The 14,632-nt window shown below is 40.2% G+C and overlaps 3 protein-coding genes across 4 annotated transcripts; all 3 read left to right on the top strand.

Moving 5' to 3' along the window:
• Positions 1-351: 351 nt before the first annotated feature.
• LOC108879028 (cytochrome P450 2J2) lies at positions 352-4,540 on the top strand. Its single transcript, XM_018670146.2, has 9 exons — positions 352-621; positions 1,186-1,348; positions 1,598-1,747; positions 1,857-2,017; positions 2,099-2,275; positions 2,773-2,914; positions 3,031-3,218; positions 3,323-3,464; positions 3,558-4,540. Exons 1-9 carry the CDS (start codon positions 439-441, stop codon positions 3,731-3,733), a joined length of 1,482 nt encoding a protein of 493 aa, XP_018525662.1. The 5' UTR covers positions 352-438; the 3' UTR covers positions 3,734-4,540.
• Positions 4,541-4,680: 140 nt separating this feature from the next.
• LOC108879025 (cytochrome P450 2J4) lies at positions 4,681-9,256 on the top strand. Its single transcript, XM_018670142.2, has 9 exons — positions 4,681-5,465; positions 6,006-6,171; positions 6,266-6,418; positions 6,524-6,684; positions 6,832-7,008; positions 7,093-7,231; positions 8,139-8,326; positions 8,450-8,591; positions 8,694-9,256. Exons 1-9 carry the CDS (start codon positions 5,274-5,276, stop codon positions 8,867-8,869), a joined length of 1,494 nt encoding a protein of 497 aa, XP_018525658.1. The 5' UTR covers positions 4,681-5,273; the 3' UTR covers positions 8,870-9,256.
• A 1,062-nt stretch (positions 9,257-10,318) lies between these two features.
• On the top strand, positions 10,319-14,545 carry LOC108879026 (cytochrome P450 2J2). Of its 2 annotated transcripts, none has more exons than XM_018670144.2 (9): positions 10,319-10,569; positions 10,917-11,082; positions 11,191-11,343; positions 11,419-11,579; positions 11,772-11,945; positions 12,041-12,182; positions 12,329-12,516; positions 13,690-13,831; positions 13,940-14,545. In XM_018670144.2, the coding sequence occupies exons 1-9, from the start codon at positions 10,378-10,380 to the stop codon at positions 14,113-14,115; spliced, it is 1,494 nt and encodes a 497-aa protein (XP_018525660.1). In that variant the 5' UTR covers positions 10,319-10,377; the 3' UTR covers positions 14,116-14,545. The 2 variants fall into 2 exon arrangements, with proteins under 2 accessions (XP_018525660.1, XP_018525661.1); XM_018670145.2 differs by having other exon boundaries at positions 10,321-10,569; positions 11,194-11,343.
• The last annotated feature ends 87 nt before the right edge of the window (positions 14,546-14,632 follow it).

The raw sequence follows: 14,632 nt of genomic DNA, 5'->3' as shown, positions 1-14,632 counted from the left end.
CTGATAATTACTAAACTGTTTTACCACTGCACTCACTGAGACTTGGTCAAATGTACCTGGCAGCCTGTAACTGGAACACATCTGTTACGTACACATGCTTAAAATCTTTCTACTGTACAAAAACTATTGTGCATTTGAGTATGCCTTTGCATATTTTCTTTACCTGATTCACTGAGTGATTACTGACAAATTATCTTTATCAGAATTATTAGGAAAATCTTGTGTCCCTAACATGCAGGGAATGTACAGCCAGCTGGAAGAGTTCAAGCTCCAGCCTTGTTTTTCATTTCAGAGAGGAGGTAATAGGTCATTACAAGCCACAGTATTACATAACATTTCCTCTTTTGGGCCTACACGCCTCACACAGATAATGTGGGAGGGATCACCATCCAGTCTGCAGGAGCAAACTGGGATTTTTCAGAATTAAATATCTTCATCATGATTTTTCAAGTGATTTTTGATTGTATGGACTTTACTGGTTGGTTCTTGTTTGGTTTTGTGTTGCTCCTTTTGGCTGATATTGTAAGAAACCGGAGGTCTCACAACTTTCCCCCTGGACCCTGGGCTGTGCCTTTTCTAGGAAATGTCTTCACTGGAGTCGACTTCAAAACAATGAAGAGGGTGAGATTAACAGTAACACTTTATAGACTGTGTGCATATGAGTGTCTTCAAAGAGCAGAGTGGGGGAGAGTAGAGAAAGTCTTTTCTGTTGCTTCAGAAGATACAAAGCATAAACAAAATAATGCATGACATCATGGAAAATGACTGTAAAACTCAAATAACAGTGATAGTTACAAAGACAGTCTCATACAAAAAATGTCGGTCATCACTGAAAAAAGTAAGTATATTTATTTGGATGTCAAAGAGGCTACTTTCAAAAACCATAAAAAAACATTTACCAACCAACATTAGCAAACAGCATCAACACAGTTTTCCCGAGGTGAAATGAACATTATTATGACAATAAAGTGGGACCAAACCTTACAGTAGTTGAAATGAGGAGTTTCTTCAAAGTTTGTCTTTTTACGTGAAGTATTTATAATGTAATTGGCTACCCTTCTTAAGCATTTCAACCAGCAAAAGCTGCCTTTATTTCTACTCTGTATATAATTCATATACTGAGAGATTTTAAATGTTTTTGCCAAACAATTCCCCTCTTGAAAAGTCATTTGTTTTTGAATACAGCTCACTCAGGAGTACGGCCCTGTGTTTAGCCTGCGGAAAGGCAGTGAGAGGATGGTGTTTATTTCAGGATACAAGATGGTCAAAGAGGCTCTTGTCAACCAGCTGGACAGCTTTATTGATCGACCTGTTGTTCCTCTCTTCCATGTTATCTTCAAGGGCCTCGGTGAGTAGGTGAATAAATGAGAGCATGAGTAAATGGTGCAACAAATTACTTAAAAATTTAACTTAAAGTCATGGTTCAGATGGCAGCATGTGGGACAAATGATAATGTGAATGCAGAATATGAGTAGTGTTGATACATACACACACCTCATTCACCTCCACAGGCATCAAACACAGCAGAGCAGAGATTTGAGTCTCTTTGTGGTGAGTCTGTTTGCTTTGTGAAAAATTTGATATAACACTTTCACAGGCATAGCTTTGAGCAATGGTTACCTGTGGAGGAAACAGAAGAAGTTTGCCAGCACCCACCTGCGATACTTTGGAGAGGGTCAGAAGTCACTGGAAAAATACATTGAAGTAGAAAGCAACTTTCTTTGTGAGGCCTTCACAGAGGAACAAGGCAAGTAAATAGCTCATGCAACTTCTCAAAAGCCTTGTTGCCATATTCTAAAGTGATTTTTTTTGTACTGGATCTGTCATCACTTGAATCCAATTCACTGTATTCCCAGGAAGACCATTCAACCCCCACTACACCATAACAAATGCAGTGAGTAACATCATCTCCTCTGTGGTCTTCGGGCATCGCTTTGAATACAGTGATCAAAGCTTTCGCAAGATTCTCCAGTTGGACAATGACGCCATTGTGCTTGCTGGCTCTACTCAGACTCAGGTAATTCCTGTCCAAACTACTGTCTTACAAAACAAACTGTCCTGCTGCTGGTCTATAACTGATCTGAGTCCCCTCAAACAGCTATATGATGCCTTCCCTGGCTTGCTGAAGTATCTACCAGGACCTCACCAGACTGTCCACGCCAACTATAATGAGATCCTGAAATTCCTGAGGAAGGAAATAGAGAAGCACCAGGAGGAGTGGAACTCTGATGACCCTCGTGATTATATTGATGCATACCTGGCAGAAATGGAGAGGGTATATTAGATATAGATATTTTTACATTTTCAATAAAGCTCAGTGGAGCACAAATTTCCAGGGATTTTCCCTTACTGGAAATTTGAACCTAAAAGCCCATTCATCAGGCCAAAGCTGTGCATTGAAAAAAACATAAATGACACAATACATCATGCATGTGAATTTATGTTTCCATTACTCCTAAAGACCCTTCACACCCACACAGCTCTGCTCAGATTGAAGTTCATCCCCTATGCTTATAAAATATATTTATAGTTGTTTAACAGTCAATCCATGTCATCCCTCCTTCAAGACACTCAATCACACAATCCTGCTGCAGTTATGATGAGCCAATAACTTCAGTGAGCCATGCTGAGAGAGAACTGTGGATGTGAAAACGCATTCAAGTCCATGATCCTTGTTCCATCAATGAGAAATAATATACATAGTAGCATCTAACAGCACAGCCCTTTGTATAATGTTATAAGACAACTTTTTTTTGTATTTTTTGTTTCCAGAAAAAAGAGGATCCTCAGGCTGGCTTCAACATTGAAACCCTGCTGATTTGCACTCTTGACCTGATCGAGACTGGGACAGAATCATCTGCCACCACTTTACGCTGGGCCCTCATATACATGATGCACTACCCAGAGATACAGAGTCAGTCAAGTCATCCTCATTAGTTTAATTTTAAAGACCAGAGTAACCTCATGAAGGTTAATGATGTTTCTGTTCTGATCTGCCTGTTGTGGTACTAACTCTGCCCCTTCACTCAGAGAAAGTCCAGGAAGAGATAGACAGAGTGACTGGACAGTCTCGTCAGCCCACCATTGCTGATAGACCCAACATGCCCTACACTGACGCTGTCATCCATGAGACTCAAAGGATGGGAAACATTGTTCCGATGGGATTCCCCAAAATGGCCAGTAAAGACACCACACTGGGGGGATACTTCATACCCAAGGTACAGGACCATTTACCAGATGCACGAGCGAATGTCAAGTTGTCAAACTTGCAAATTATTTATATACAGCTAATATCAGAAACATCTCATGACTCTTTTTCCAGGGCACAGCTATAACAACAATACTAGCATCTGCGCTATTTGATAAGAATGAGTGGGCGACTCCAGACACCTTCAATCCTGAGCATTTCTTGGATTCAGAGGGCCAGTTCTGTAGGAGAGAGGCCTTCTTGCCATTTTCGGCAGGTTTGTTGAAATATCTGCCTTATAAGTGTCACCACCAATATAATTCATAGGTGGGAACCTGATAACCTAAAACTGAGGACTGTTTTCCCCCAGGTAAACGTGTGTGTCTAGGGGAGCACTTGGCCAGGATGGAGCTGTTCCTTTTCTTCACATCTTTCCTCCAACGCTTCACCTTCTCTCCGGTTCCTGGAGAAATGCCTAGCTTGGAGGGTGTGCTGGGCTTCACCTACTCCCCAGAGGAGTTCAGGATGCTAGCCATACCTCGCTGATGTCCAACCAACAAACAAGCATCATTGATTTATTTTTTGGACCAAAGATCCTGCAACTGAAAAATAAGTATTAGGTCAAAGGCACCTGGACTTGTTTTCTGTTTTCATACCAAAACAACAAACCTTTAACTTGGTTCCTACAGCTATTTAAAACCCTGTTATCCATGGTCAGCCCACAGCAATGGTTAAATGTTGTCATATTGTGTGCAATCAACTACCTTTGATTTTGCCCTAGTAAATCTGCCTTGAACTTTTATCATTAGTATATGAAGTTCAGTTATTTCTGTGAGAAAACAAACTGAAAACACCTAAGTAAGAGTACAAGGACAATAAAATCACAAATAACAACTTTCTGCAAATGCCACAGTTAATTTACCAAAACCAAATGAAAAGAAAATCTACCGTTCTACAGTATATGTGTACTGATCAGTATCTATCACTGGCGTGACAAGCTTTTATCTACAGGTTCTCTGATACTTTAATGACAGTCATTAACATAAAACATTCACTGTTGATGCATTAATTGTTACATAATGTAATGACTTAATACTGAGTTCGTGATTAATTGTATATCCCTTACATGGGGATGTGTTATGTATTAGCTCCATGCTGGTTCAGCATGATATCTGTTTAGTGAAGGTTTCACCTTTATGTGGAATTTGTATAACACAACAGTAGAATACACACAAACAATTCTGTCAATCTTTTAATGACGCCTAATGATGGCTGCACATGCTGCTGAGCTTCAACTTTCTCTTGTCAATCTTCCAATAGATAATAAATAACAAAGAAGTATTAAGTATTTTATATTCTGTTCTTATTTTGTTAGTTTTGCTCCATTGTAAAATGATTTCAACTGGTTGACATCACTTGGAGTAGAGTATAACTGGACTGAAAACTGTACAATGTTGTTTCATATTCTCTATCTTTTGAAAATCACAGGTGAATCCAGGGAATTGCCTCTGAAAAGATAACTTACATCAATTTCTACCATTTCTAAGAGACCATAGACATATCCTGTGATTTCCTCCTCTCAGAAACCTCTCTCTTTAGCAATGAGAAAAGTCCATCCCACTCATTTACGTGCAGCCCACCCACTGCTGCAGTTAGATGCCTTTAATCCAACTGCACTTTGCTTTGTTTGCTTGTCTCTGTGTACACTATAAACATGAAATCTCTGTATAAAGTCACTGAAATACAACAGTGGTTTTCAGGAAGATATAATAATTGCTTTAAGTTGCACTATATTTGCCGTAACTAAGGTTTTGTTTGTCAAGGGAAAAGTAGGTGTGTCTGTAGCTGGTTACATAAGTACAACATTACAACCACCTTTGAACAGACTTTTTTTTTTTTTTTTTTTTTTTTTTTTTTTAGTTTGCCTGTCCAGTTATGTGAGTAGAATGTAGCCACTGAGCAGGTGGTCAGTCAGTCAGTCAGGTGTGAACAGGTGTTGTACATCCACGGGTGTTTCAAGGGAGGAAGAAGACAATCTTGGAGAGCACAGACCTTTCTCTTGCTGCTGGTTTGGCACTCTGTAACCATGTGGCTGTATAATTTTTTGCTGAGTTTTGACCTCAAGGGGCTGCTCCTTTTTCTTTTTCTTTTCCTTCTAATAGCAGACTTCCTCAAAAACAGGAATCCACCAAATTATCCTCCAGGACCACTGGCTTTGCCGATTGTGGGGAATTTCCTCAGTGTGGACAATAAACATCCACACATCTATTTTACTAAGGTACAGTGTGATATGGTGATGGTATCACTTTCTGTATGTATTATTCAACATTATGAAACCTGCTAAAATATTTAAATTAATTTTTGCTGTGCATACTTTCAATTGTGAATTTTACTGAGACATTACATTAACTTGGTTAATTTCATTGATTTGATAGAATTTATGATCAGTTCAAGATTCATCACATTGCGCAATTACTATTAGGATATTGGCATATGTGGGCAATAACAGTATGTATAACTTTGCTGCAGAACTAAAAAAAAATGGGGGCCACTTCAATTTTTTTTTGTAGTTGATGCAGAAAATGCCACTTTAAATTGTGCACACACTTCAAATGCGCATTTGCATTTGTTTGTGTAGAAATAAATGGAAAATACTGACATTTGGTGGTCAAATTGTAAACATAAATGGAAATTTTAACAGTTACACTTGACACTCCTTGTGCCCATTTGTTCTTCATTGTGTATGGGTAGGTTAAAGTTTAAAAATGTAGTTGTGCTTTGTGGTTCACCAGCTTTTGTCCCTCCCTGATGCTTCCAGCTGGCTGATGTCTATGGGAATGTGTTCAGTGTCCGCCTCGGAAGTGGCAAGATGGTGTTTGTCGCTGGGTATAAGATGGTGAAGGAAGCCTTAGTGACGCAAGCTGAAAACTTTGTGGATCGACCATACAGTCCAACCGCTGATAGATTCTACTCAGGAACCTCAGGTATAAAAAAATCTCTCTTTCTCTTGTCTCATGCAGTGCAGAAATGAGTTCCTGCAAGTCATTAACTCCTTATCTTCTGCATGCTTGTGTGTAGGTGGTCTGTTCATGAGTAATGGTGAAACATGGAAGAGACAGCGGCGTTTTGCCTTGTCTACCTTACGCAACTTTGGCCTGGGTAAAAGCATCATGGAGCAGAGTATCTGTGAGGAGATCCGATACCTGCAGGAGGAGATAGAGAAGGAGAAAGGTGGTTTCAAATGAGTACATTTTAAACTCACAATCCTACACAAGAAGCAGCAAAAAACTCCCGAGAAAAACAGCATTGTCCTAACAGTGGACTCCTCTCCTCCAGGTGAACCTTTCAGCACAACAGGCCTCTTCAACAATGCTGTGTCCAACATCATTTGCCAGCTGGTAATGGGGCGACGTTTTGACTACAGCAACCACAACTTCCAGACCACGCTGAAGTATCTGTCTGAGGTGCTTTTGCTGGAGGGCTCTGTATGGAGTCTAGTAAGTCAATAATATCCCTTTAGTTCAATTATTGTTTGAGAGACAGCACTGTGGTGGGACTGTTGGAGTCAACTCTGGTCAAAGTTCAGGGTGAAAGGAGATGTTGTGAATGAAATTTTCTTCTCTCTACTGTTTTCTTCCGAATAGCTGTACGAGTCATTCCCTGCAGTGATGAAGCACTTGCCAGGTCCTCACAACAAAATGTTCAGCCTCTTTGACACCGTCCTAGACTTCATCAGTCAGGAAATAAAGAGGCACAAAAAGGACCTGGACTGCAGCAATCCCCGGGACTACATTGACACTTTCCTCATTGAAATGGAGAAGGTATGTGAATAACTTCACTGCAATGCACACACTGTTGAATTGCCAGTCATTCACTTCTTTATCCTCCTCTGCATTTCTGAACAGCACAAAGAGTCCGACCTGGGCTTCACTGAGACCAATCTGGCTCTGTGCTCTCTGGATCTGTTCCTGGCTGGAACAGAGACAACCTCCACCACCTTGCAGTGGGCCTTGGTTTACCTAATCAAATATCCTGATGTCCAGGGTAGGTGACATGCTTAGCCCTAAATGGGAAACAGGAAGTAAACACGGCCAAGAGCTGACATTCATGCTAGCAGCTATATGAGATTGCACTTAGGTACAGCTGTGCCACCATAAGCATGCTGACTTAGTCATAATGACAATGCTAGTGTGGTGATAATGATAAATATGGTTACCATCTCAGTTTAACCTGTTAGCATGCTAACATTTGCTAATTAGCACCTAACCAATATCTGAGGCAATCACGTCATAATTTGACATGCAGTTACCATGGTAACAGAAAGTGAATGTCATATGATCAGAGGAGTGGTTTATGAAGTTTATGCGGATTATGAAACACAAAGCTGAGCTTGATGGTGATGTCATGTTTTGTGCAGGTCATTAATAATTAATTAAGTACCAGTAAAATTCAAATACTTTACCTGATAATGGTGCCAGATGAAACTCTGAGGGATCAGCCATGTTAATACAAATCATGCAGTTTTGATCAGTCAGTTTGATCTTGGACCAATCTACAGACTCCCCATCTTTGAAGCCAGCATGGCAAAAAATGATAGGATTTCCTTGTATGGCTTATTTTTATTTTCACATTCTTCCCAAGAGGATTACTGGCATTTAAAGACTATATGAGAGCAGCTAGATTCTTCAGGATTATTATGTTTTTCTCTGTAGAGATGCAGTTCAGGAAGCTAATAGCAGGAGCAAGAAAGGTTTTAGGCAGAAACTTGATCGCTTCATTCAGTCACCCTTTGCAAACAGGTTTTGGAACAGTAAGTGCTGATACATGAGAACACTGAAAGGACATATATTATGGAAGATGGAAAACCTATCACACCTCTGTTTGGCAATAGAAAAGACTACTGTTGTTGCGTGTTAATGTGCATGTTAGTGGGAACTTCTTGGATTTCTAGAAAAAGTCCAGGCAGAGATAGACAGAGTGATTGGACACACACGCCTTCCCACCATGGCCGACAGACCCAACCTGCCTTACACTGATGCTGTCATCCATGAGATCCAGAGGATGGGAAACATTGTTCCTCTCAATGGATTCAGAATGGCTGCCAAGGACACAACACTGGGCAGTTACTTCATACCAAAGGTGCATCTAACACACAGTCATTTAAGGTTATAACAGGATTATATATTGAAAAAAAGGGAAATGAAAATTGTGAGTGTTGTTGCAGCATTGCTTTGTGTTAACCTATGGATCTTGTTTTTTTAGGGTACGTCCGTAATGCCCATCCTGACCTCTGTGCTGTTTGACAAGGATGAATGGGAGACTCCTGACACTTTCAACCCCGGACACTTCCTAGATGCTGAGGGAAAGTTTGTGAAGAGAGAAGCTCTCCTGGCTTTCTCTGCAGGTAAACCAGTTTTATCCATAACCTGAACTAGAATAAACATATTATCCTGTGCTCTTACATCTGTGTGTGTGTGTGTGTGTGTGTGTGTGTTGGATTCCTCAGGAAAACGTGTGTGTCTTGGAGAAGGCCTGGCCAAGATGGAGCTGTTCCTGTTTTTGGTAGGTTTACTCCAGAAGTTCTCTTTCTCTGCTCCTGATGGCGTAGAGCTGAGCACAGAGGGAGTCACTGGAACGACACGAGTACCGCACCCCTTCAAGGTTCACGCCAAAGCTCGCTGAACCATGCAACATCTCAGTGAACTGTTTTCCAATTAACCTTTGTGTAACAAACAAGTTATTTTCATTCTTTTGCTGCTTTTCATTCTCAACCTTTCACTGTTGTATGACTGGCTCTCTGCCTATACATTTAACTCTGTGTGATAAAGTTAATGTTTCATTAACAAAAAGATGCTGTAGTACAATTTATAGTTAATATTGATACTTTGTCCTTGTGGTTCTTAATAACTGACTGTATAAAGAGTTAATGTACATACATACTTTGAAATAACAAACAAAATTTGTTATGTTTGCATAAAGTAATGACTAGTCTTATGTCATGTATAAGCCATTAGTTAATAATAGGCTGAGATTACTATAATAAAACAACTTAAACAAATGAGTAATAAATAATTTGTTGCTATGTGTCACAAACAGGGTTTACATCACTGATAAAAAAAGACATAACAAACATGGCTGATCACTGATCAGTAGATCAGTGGAGCTGTTTTAACATTTAACCTGGTGACTTGTTTACAAGCCACTGGAAGTAACTAACAAATCATTTGTAAAATGAGAGACACATATTTGCTAAATTTAATTGCAAATAGTTATTGCATGTTAACCCATTGTGTAAAATTTTTAAATGTCTTACTTTGGCACTCTCTGGTGGTGGCATCAAGAATTATGCTGGTAGACAGCAACAAAAACTGCACTCTTCACCAGGATTGTTTATTTTCTACAAAAATCTATACTCTATTAATGATTTGATATATGTTACAACCACATAAGAACAAATCTATACTCACTTTAGAAATACATTTAAAAAGTGGGAAGTATATTGTGATCCCTTGTGAACCATAAATGTTGTTAGCACTCATTTTAAAGAACTGAAGTAGAGGAGCATTGTGCTGTTTGTAGCTGTAAATAACGTTGTTACACAACCCATGAACAAAACAACTAGAAAACACCACATCCACATCATTACTCAATGCAATCTCAGAATCATCATCATTCAGGTACAAATCTGCATAATCTTTTGGGTTCAGCTTGTTGCATAAAAGAGACAAATAACAAAAGACAAAATTTGCTAACACTTAGACTACCAGAAGACTAACATTACTGAGATTAATCTAACAAAGCAGACTCTGAGGTTTTAACCCTACACATGTGGCAAAAAATGCACAAACAATTTAACATGCTCTGCAACACATCTTAGCTACCTTTCTGGCAGCTTTAAACCTTAAAAACAGGGAAGCAGAACAAACTTTTCAACTACACTTTTGACAAATTTGGTTTTATATAACAGCCTGACAAAAGGTTTCCTCCTTCTAATCTCCATTTTGTCATTGTGTAAATGTTTGGGTCAGTTTTACCCAACTTTCTGTTGGCACACACACACACACACACACACACACAGATCATTATATCTACATAAGCTATGAGTCAGCAAAGTACCAGCCCATCTCTAACTAGTAACGGATGACGGAGCAAGTGATCCTAATCAGTCCCTGTTCCCACTCTGTTTCACAATGAGACGGTGGAGTTTCTTTCTGTGGCTTGATCTGAGGGGAATACTGCTCTTTATCCTTATTGTACTCCTGGTGGTGTATTTTCTGAACAAAAAGGACCCACCTAATTTTCCCCCGGGACCACCAGCTCTCCCTCTTTTAGGAAACATCTTCAACATTGAACCTAAACAGCCTCACATTTACCTAACCAAGGTAAGCTGACAGCATCCAGACATTTTATGTACTAGTCTTATTTCTAATTATGAAAAGTTCACTTGAACAACTTGAGCGTGTCCAAAAGGAGAAAGTAAGTACTCATTAATAACCTCTATACTTTAATATAGAGTCACCCCTTCATCAAGCATGGGAGTGTTTCAGAAATGTCTCAATTTGAGACTTTGCTGCAGCATTATATTAAAAGTTTGTTGTATAAAACAATTTAAAAACCCTGTTAATATTAAGTCCCAGTGTTCAGTCCCCTATACTATGCTGAAATATGCATCTTATCAGAATCACATGCTCAACAAGAAGCCACTTGTTCTCTGCTCCTGCATCCACAGCTAGCTGATGTTTATGGGAATGTGTTCTGCATACGTCTGGGCAGACACAAAACAGTGTTTGTGTCTGGGTGGAAAATGGTGAAGGAAGCCATAGTGACACAGGCTGACAATTTTGTGGATCGTCCTTACAGCCCAATGGTGAACAGAATTTATTCAGGGAACTCAGGTAAATGACACACACCTGGAATATGCTCATGGAGTACATCAGTATTAAAGTGGTCAACCTGCCTCCTGAGCCTGTGGCATCAGTGTTTGGTTTCTCTCTTTGTCTCAGCAGGTCTTTTCTTCAGTAATGGAAAGGTGTGGAGGAGACAGCGACGTTTTGCCATGGCCATGCTACGAACCTTTGGTCTGGCCAAGAACTCCATGGAGCAGAGCATCTGTGAAGAGAGTCGACATCTTCAGGAGGCGATGGAGAAGGAGGAAGGTTGGCGAAAACAAAGAAAAGAACACAAATAGGCCTACACAGTGTACTCAGACTGAGGACATTTCTCCTGTTCAGGTGAGCCATTTGACCCCATGCCCCTCTTGAACAACGCTGTGGCTAACATCATCTGCCAGATAGTGTTTGGGAAACGGTTTGACTACAGTGATCACAACTTCCAGAGCATGCTGAAGAACCTGATTGAGATGGCCTATTTGGAAGGCTCCATGTGGGCTCTAGTAAGATGCAAAAGCAACACAGATACATGTTAAAGAATACAGATTTGTCCCCGCAGAGGGTCATATGACTGTTCTGACTCTAAATCAAAACTTTCTGTAACAGAAAATAATCCAAACCTGAATGAGATCCTTACTTTCAGGTGGATAAAAACAACATGACTGAATAAGTCCCTTGTTTCCTCTCCAAAACAGCTATATGATGCATTCCCAGCACTGATGAGACACCTACCAGGGCCTCACAATGGCATCTTCAGCAACTCCAAATCTTTGGAGACGTCTATCAGGAGAGAGATAGAGAGGCACAAGTTGGATCTGGACCCCAGCAACCCACGAGATTACATCGACACCTTCCTGATAGAAGAGAAAGTACTGTGTTCACACTCTTGACTTAGCTTATCATTATATATGTGAACAGAAACACTTTAATGACCTGTGTTTTCCCCTCCCACTCTGTCTGACAGCACAACAGACGCAATGAACAGGGCTTTGAGGAAGGAAACCTGGTTCTGTGTTGTCTGGATCTGTTCCTGGCTGGCAGTGAGACCACTTCAAAGACTCTGCAGTGGGGCCTCATCTACCTCATCAATAACCCTCATATCCAAGGTGGGTGTTCAGATGAGAAAAAACTTTTAATGACGCTCAGAGCAGCAGCACAGGAAATTGATTTAAAATAAAAAAGATTAAGAATAAGTTGAAGCTCCAAAAGGTTACTTAAGGTTACATAAAATATCCTTTATGTCACCTCGTAGACAAAGTCCAGGCAGAGATAGACAGAGTGATTGGACAGACACGCATTCCCACCATGGCCGACAGACCCAACCTGCCTTACACTGATGCTGTCATCCATGAGATCCAGAGGATGGGAAACATTGTTCCTCTCAATGGATTCAGAATGGCTGCCAAGGACACGACACTGGGCGGTTACTTCATACCAAAGGTGCATCTATTTATAACACACAGCAGCTAGGGGGTCAAAATGAAAACCATATTACTTAATTTGTGCAGAGCATGCTGAAGAACCTGATCGAGATGGCTCCATTTACTGTTGTAGCTGCTCAGGTTGAAGCTTTTGATAACTTTACATACTGTTTGGTGGGTAGGTCCAGTGGTTCCAAACCTCGGACCCCTCTGAAGGGTCTCAAGATAAATCTGAGGGGGTGTGAGGTCAAATGAGACACAAGTGAAAACAAACTCCTGCTGTGAAATATTGGATAATTTTAACTCTTTGGGTCGCTGCCAGTTTATTGGAGTTTATTTTACTTTTAGTAGTTCACATTTAGTCCATCAAACCATCTGAGAGGTTTAGAGGGAAATGTCTCTGTGGTGAAACTACTAACAATTCATAGACATCTCTTAATATACATATTCAATTTTTAAGCTTAGTACAGATAGATATGAAATACTCAAAACTCCAAAATGTACTTAAATACAGTTCACTACTTGAGTATACAGTAGTCACTTCATCACTGTAGTAACTAAAAGGAGGATTCTTTTCAACACAGGAAGAGGTTTATTTATCTTATGGAGAAAGATATGTGCAATCTGGTTACACATTACTGTGTGTAACTAGGCCACCAGCAACTCCTGTCAAAGTCCCACCTGGCTTAAGTCTCCATGTTACAGCAGTGCCTTCTGGTGGACTAACATCTAATACACACAATTGTACATTATCACAGTCACTTTCCACCACTGCCAATATGTATCTGTGCAGTTTGTGATGTCTGAAATAGAGCAGGTATTTAGCCTGTACATGGACCAGTATTTAAAGGAGACTGAACCGACACATTTCTGCTGAAATGCTGATGAGACAAGAATGTTTGATATATAACTAACCACTGATTATTCATTGAGCATAAAATCTATGTTACGTACCCACATAAGCCTGTGATTCCTTTCAACAGAGACTCTGTGATTAAGCCATCATATTTCATACCCACTTGCTGACATTACCCTCGACACACCTTGTCAACTGCCAACAAGGCGTGGCTGTGCTCAGGTTTTCTATCCTTGTATCGCTCCACCATATTCGTGCTTACAGACCTTGCACTGTAAATACAAAACTAAAATTAGAAAACTGTCACAGTGAGTTAGTTGTTCTTGTTCTGTGCAGGGAACCTCTGTGATGCCCAACCTGACCTCTGTGCTGTTTGACAAGACTGAATGGGAAACTCCAGACACTTTCAATCCCAGACACTTCCTAGATGCCAAGGGAAGGTTTGTGAGGAGGGATGCGTTTTTACCTTTCTCTGCAGGTAAATTTAAGTGAATCATTAAGTGATGCAGGAATGAAGTGATTTTGATTGCAAAAACTACTGCAACTGTGACACAGATGGTGATAGCTGTGCTTGTGTTTTTTCCAGGAAAGCGTGCATGTCTGGGAGAAGGCCTGGCGAGAATGGAGCTGTTCTTGTTTTTTGTCAGTTTATTTCAGAAGTTTTGTTTTTCCACTCTGGATGGAGTTGAGCTGAGCACAGAGGGAATTATTGGAGCCACACGCACGCCATACCCCTTTAAGATCTACGCTAAGGCCCGCTGAACCCTGCAACCTCTCCTCTACTATAGACTATATGCTACAGTGAAGTCAAAAAATATTACACATATTTATACAGACATCTGTCGCAACATCTGGATAGTTTTCCTGTCAATACCAAAACGCCAGTACTATTCATGTTTTTAACCAGTCCAATGCAGAGTATGTGTGTGAGATACTGGAGCTGGTGGTGGAGATACCAGGAAATTCTTCATAAAATAGGTCATGAAGGGAAACTATAGCGTGCTCTTTGTTTTGCCATAACACATAGTCACATGTGACTGCCATGAATAACCCTTAGTGTGAACATCACATATGTAGCCAGCAAACAGCAGCAAAATCCTTTCTCTTTTGTTTCTTTTCCCACTTGTCTCTATATATGAATGATTTCAGATGGATTGTTACTCGCTATGAAAATAAATGTCATAAAGGGCCATATTTTGTTCTCCTTTTTGTCTCCTGCAGGTTACCTCTGTGCCTGTATGGTTGGATCTATCCTAATGGGGTCGACTGGCTTGTTTAT

The sequence above is a fragment of the Lates calcarifer genome, linkage group LG17 (genome assembly GCF_001640805.2).
Source record: "Lates calcarifer isolate ASB-BC8 linkage group LG17, TLL_Latcal_v3, whole genome shotgun sequence".
NCBI classification, from domain to species: domain Eukaryota; kingdom Metazoa; phylum Chordata; class Actinopteri; family Centropomidae; genus Lates; species Lates calcarifer.
Note: the sequence above shows the minus strand (reverse complement) of the source record. Positions and strands in the feature narration are given on the sequence as shown.

Bases quoted from the DNA above. Each gene is read 5' to 3' on its own strand.
- LOC108879028 (XM_018670146.2), top strand. From the start codon at position 439: ATGATTTTTCAAGTGATTTTTGATTGTATGGACTTTACTGGTTGGTTC. The intron at 622-1,185 runs GTGAGATTAACA...TTTTGAATACAG, and splicing joins ACTTCAAAACAATGAAGAGG to CTCACTCAGGAGTACGGCCC. The intron at 1,748-1,856 runs GCAAGTAAATAG...CTGTATTCCCAG, and splicing joins GGCCTTCACAGAGGAACAAG to GAAGACCATTCAACCCCCAC.
- LOC108879025 (XM_018670142.2), top strand. From the start codon at position 5,274: ATGTGGCTGTATAATTTTTTGCTGAGTTTTGACCTCAAGGGGCTGCTC. The intron at 6,172-6,265 runs GTATAAAAAAAT...GCTTGTGTGTAG, and splicing joins ATTCTACTCAGGAACCTCAG to GTGGTCTGTTCATGAGTAAT. The intron at 6,419-6,523 runs GTGGTTTCAAAT...CCTCTCCTCCAG, and splicing joins GGAGATAGAGAAGGAGAAAG to GTGAACCTTTCAGCACAACA.
- LOC108879026 (XM_018670144.2), top strand. From the start codon at position 10,378: ATGAGACGGTGGAGTTTCTTTCTGTGGCTTGATCTGAGGGGAATACTG. The intron at 11,344-11,418 runs GTTGGCGAAAAC...TCTCCTGTTCAG, and splicing joins GGCGATGGAGAAGGAGGAAG to GTGAGCCATTTGACCCCATG. The intron at 12,517-13,689 runs GTGCATCTATTT...TGTTCTGTGCAG, and splicing joins GCGGTTACTTCATACCAAAG to GGAACCTCTGTGATGCCCAA.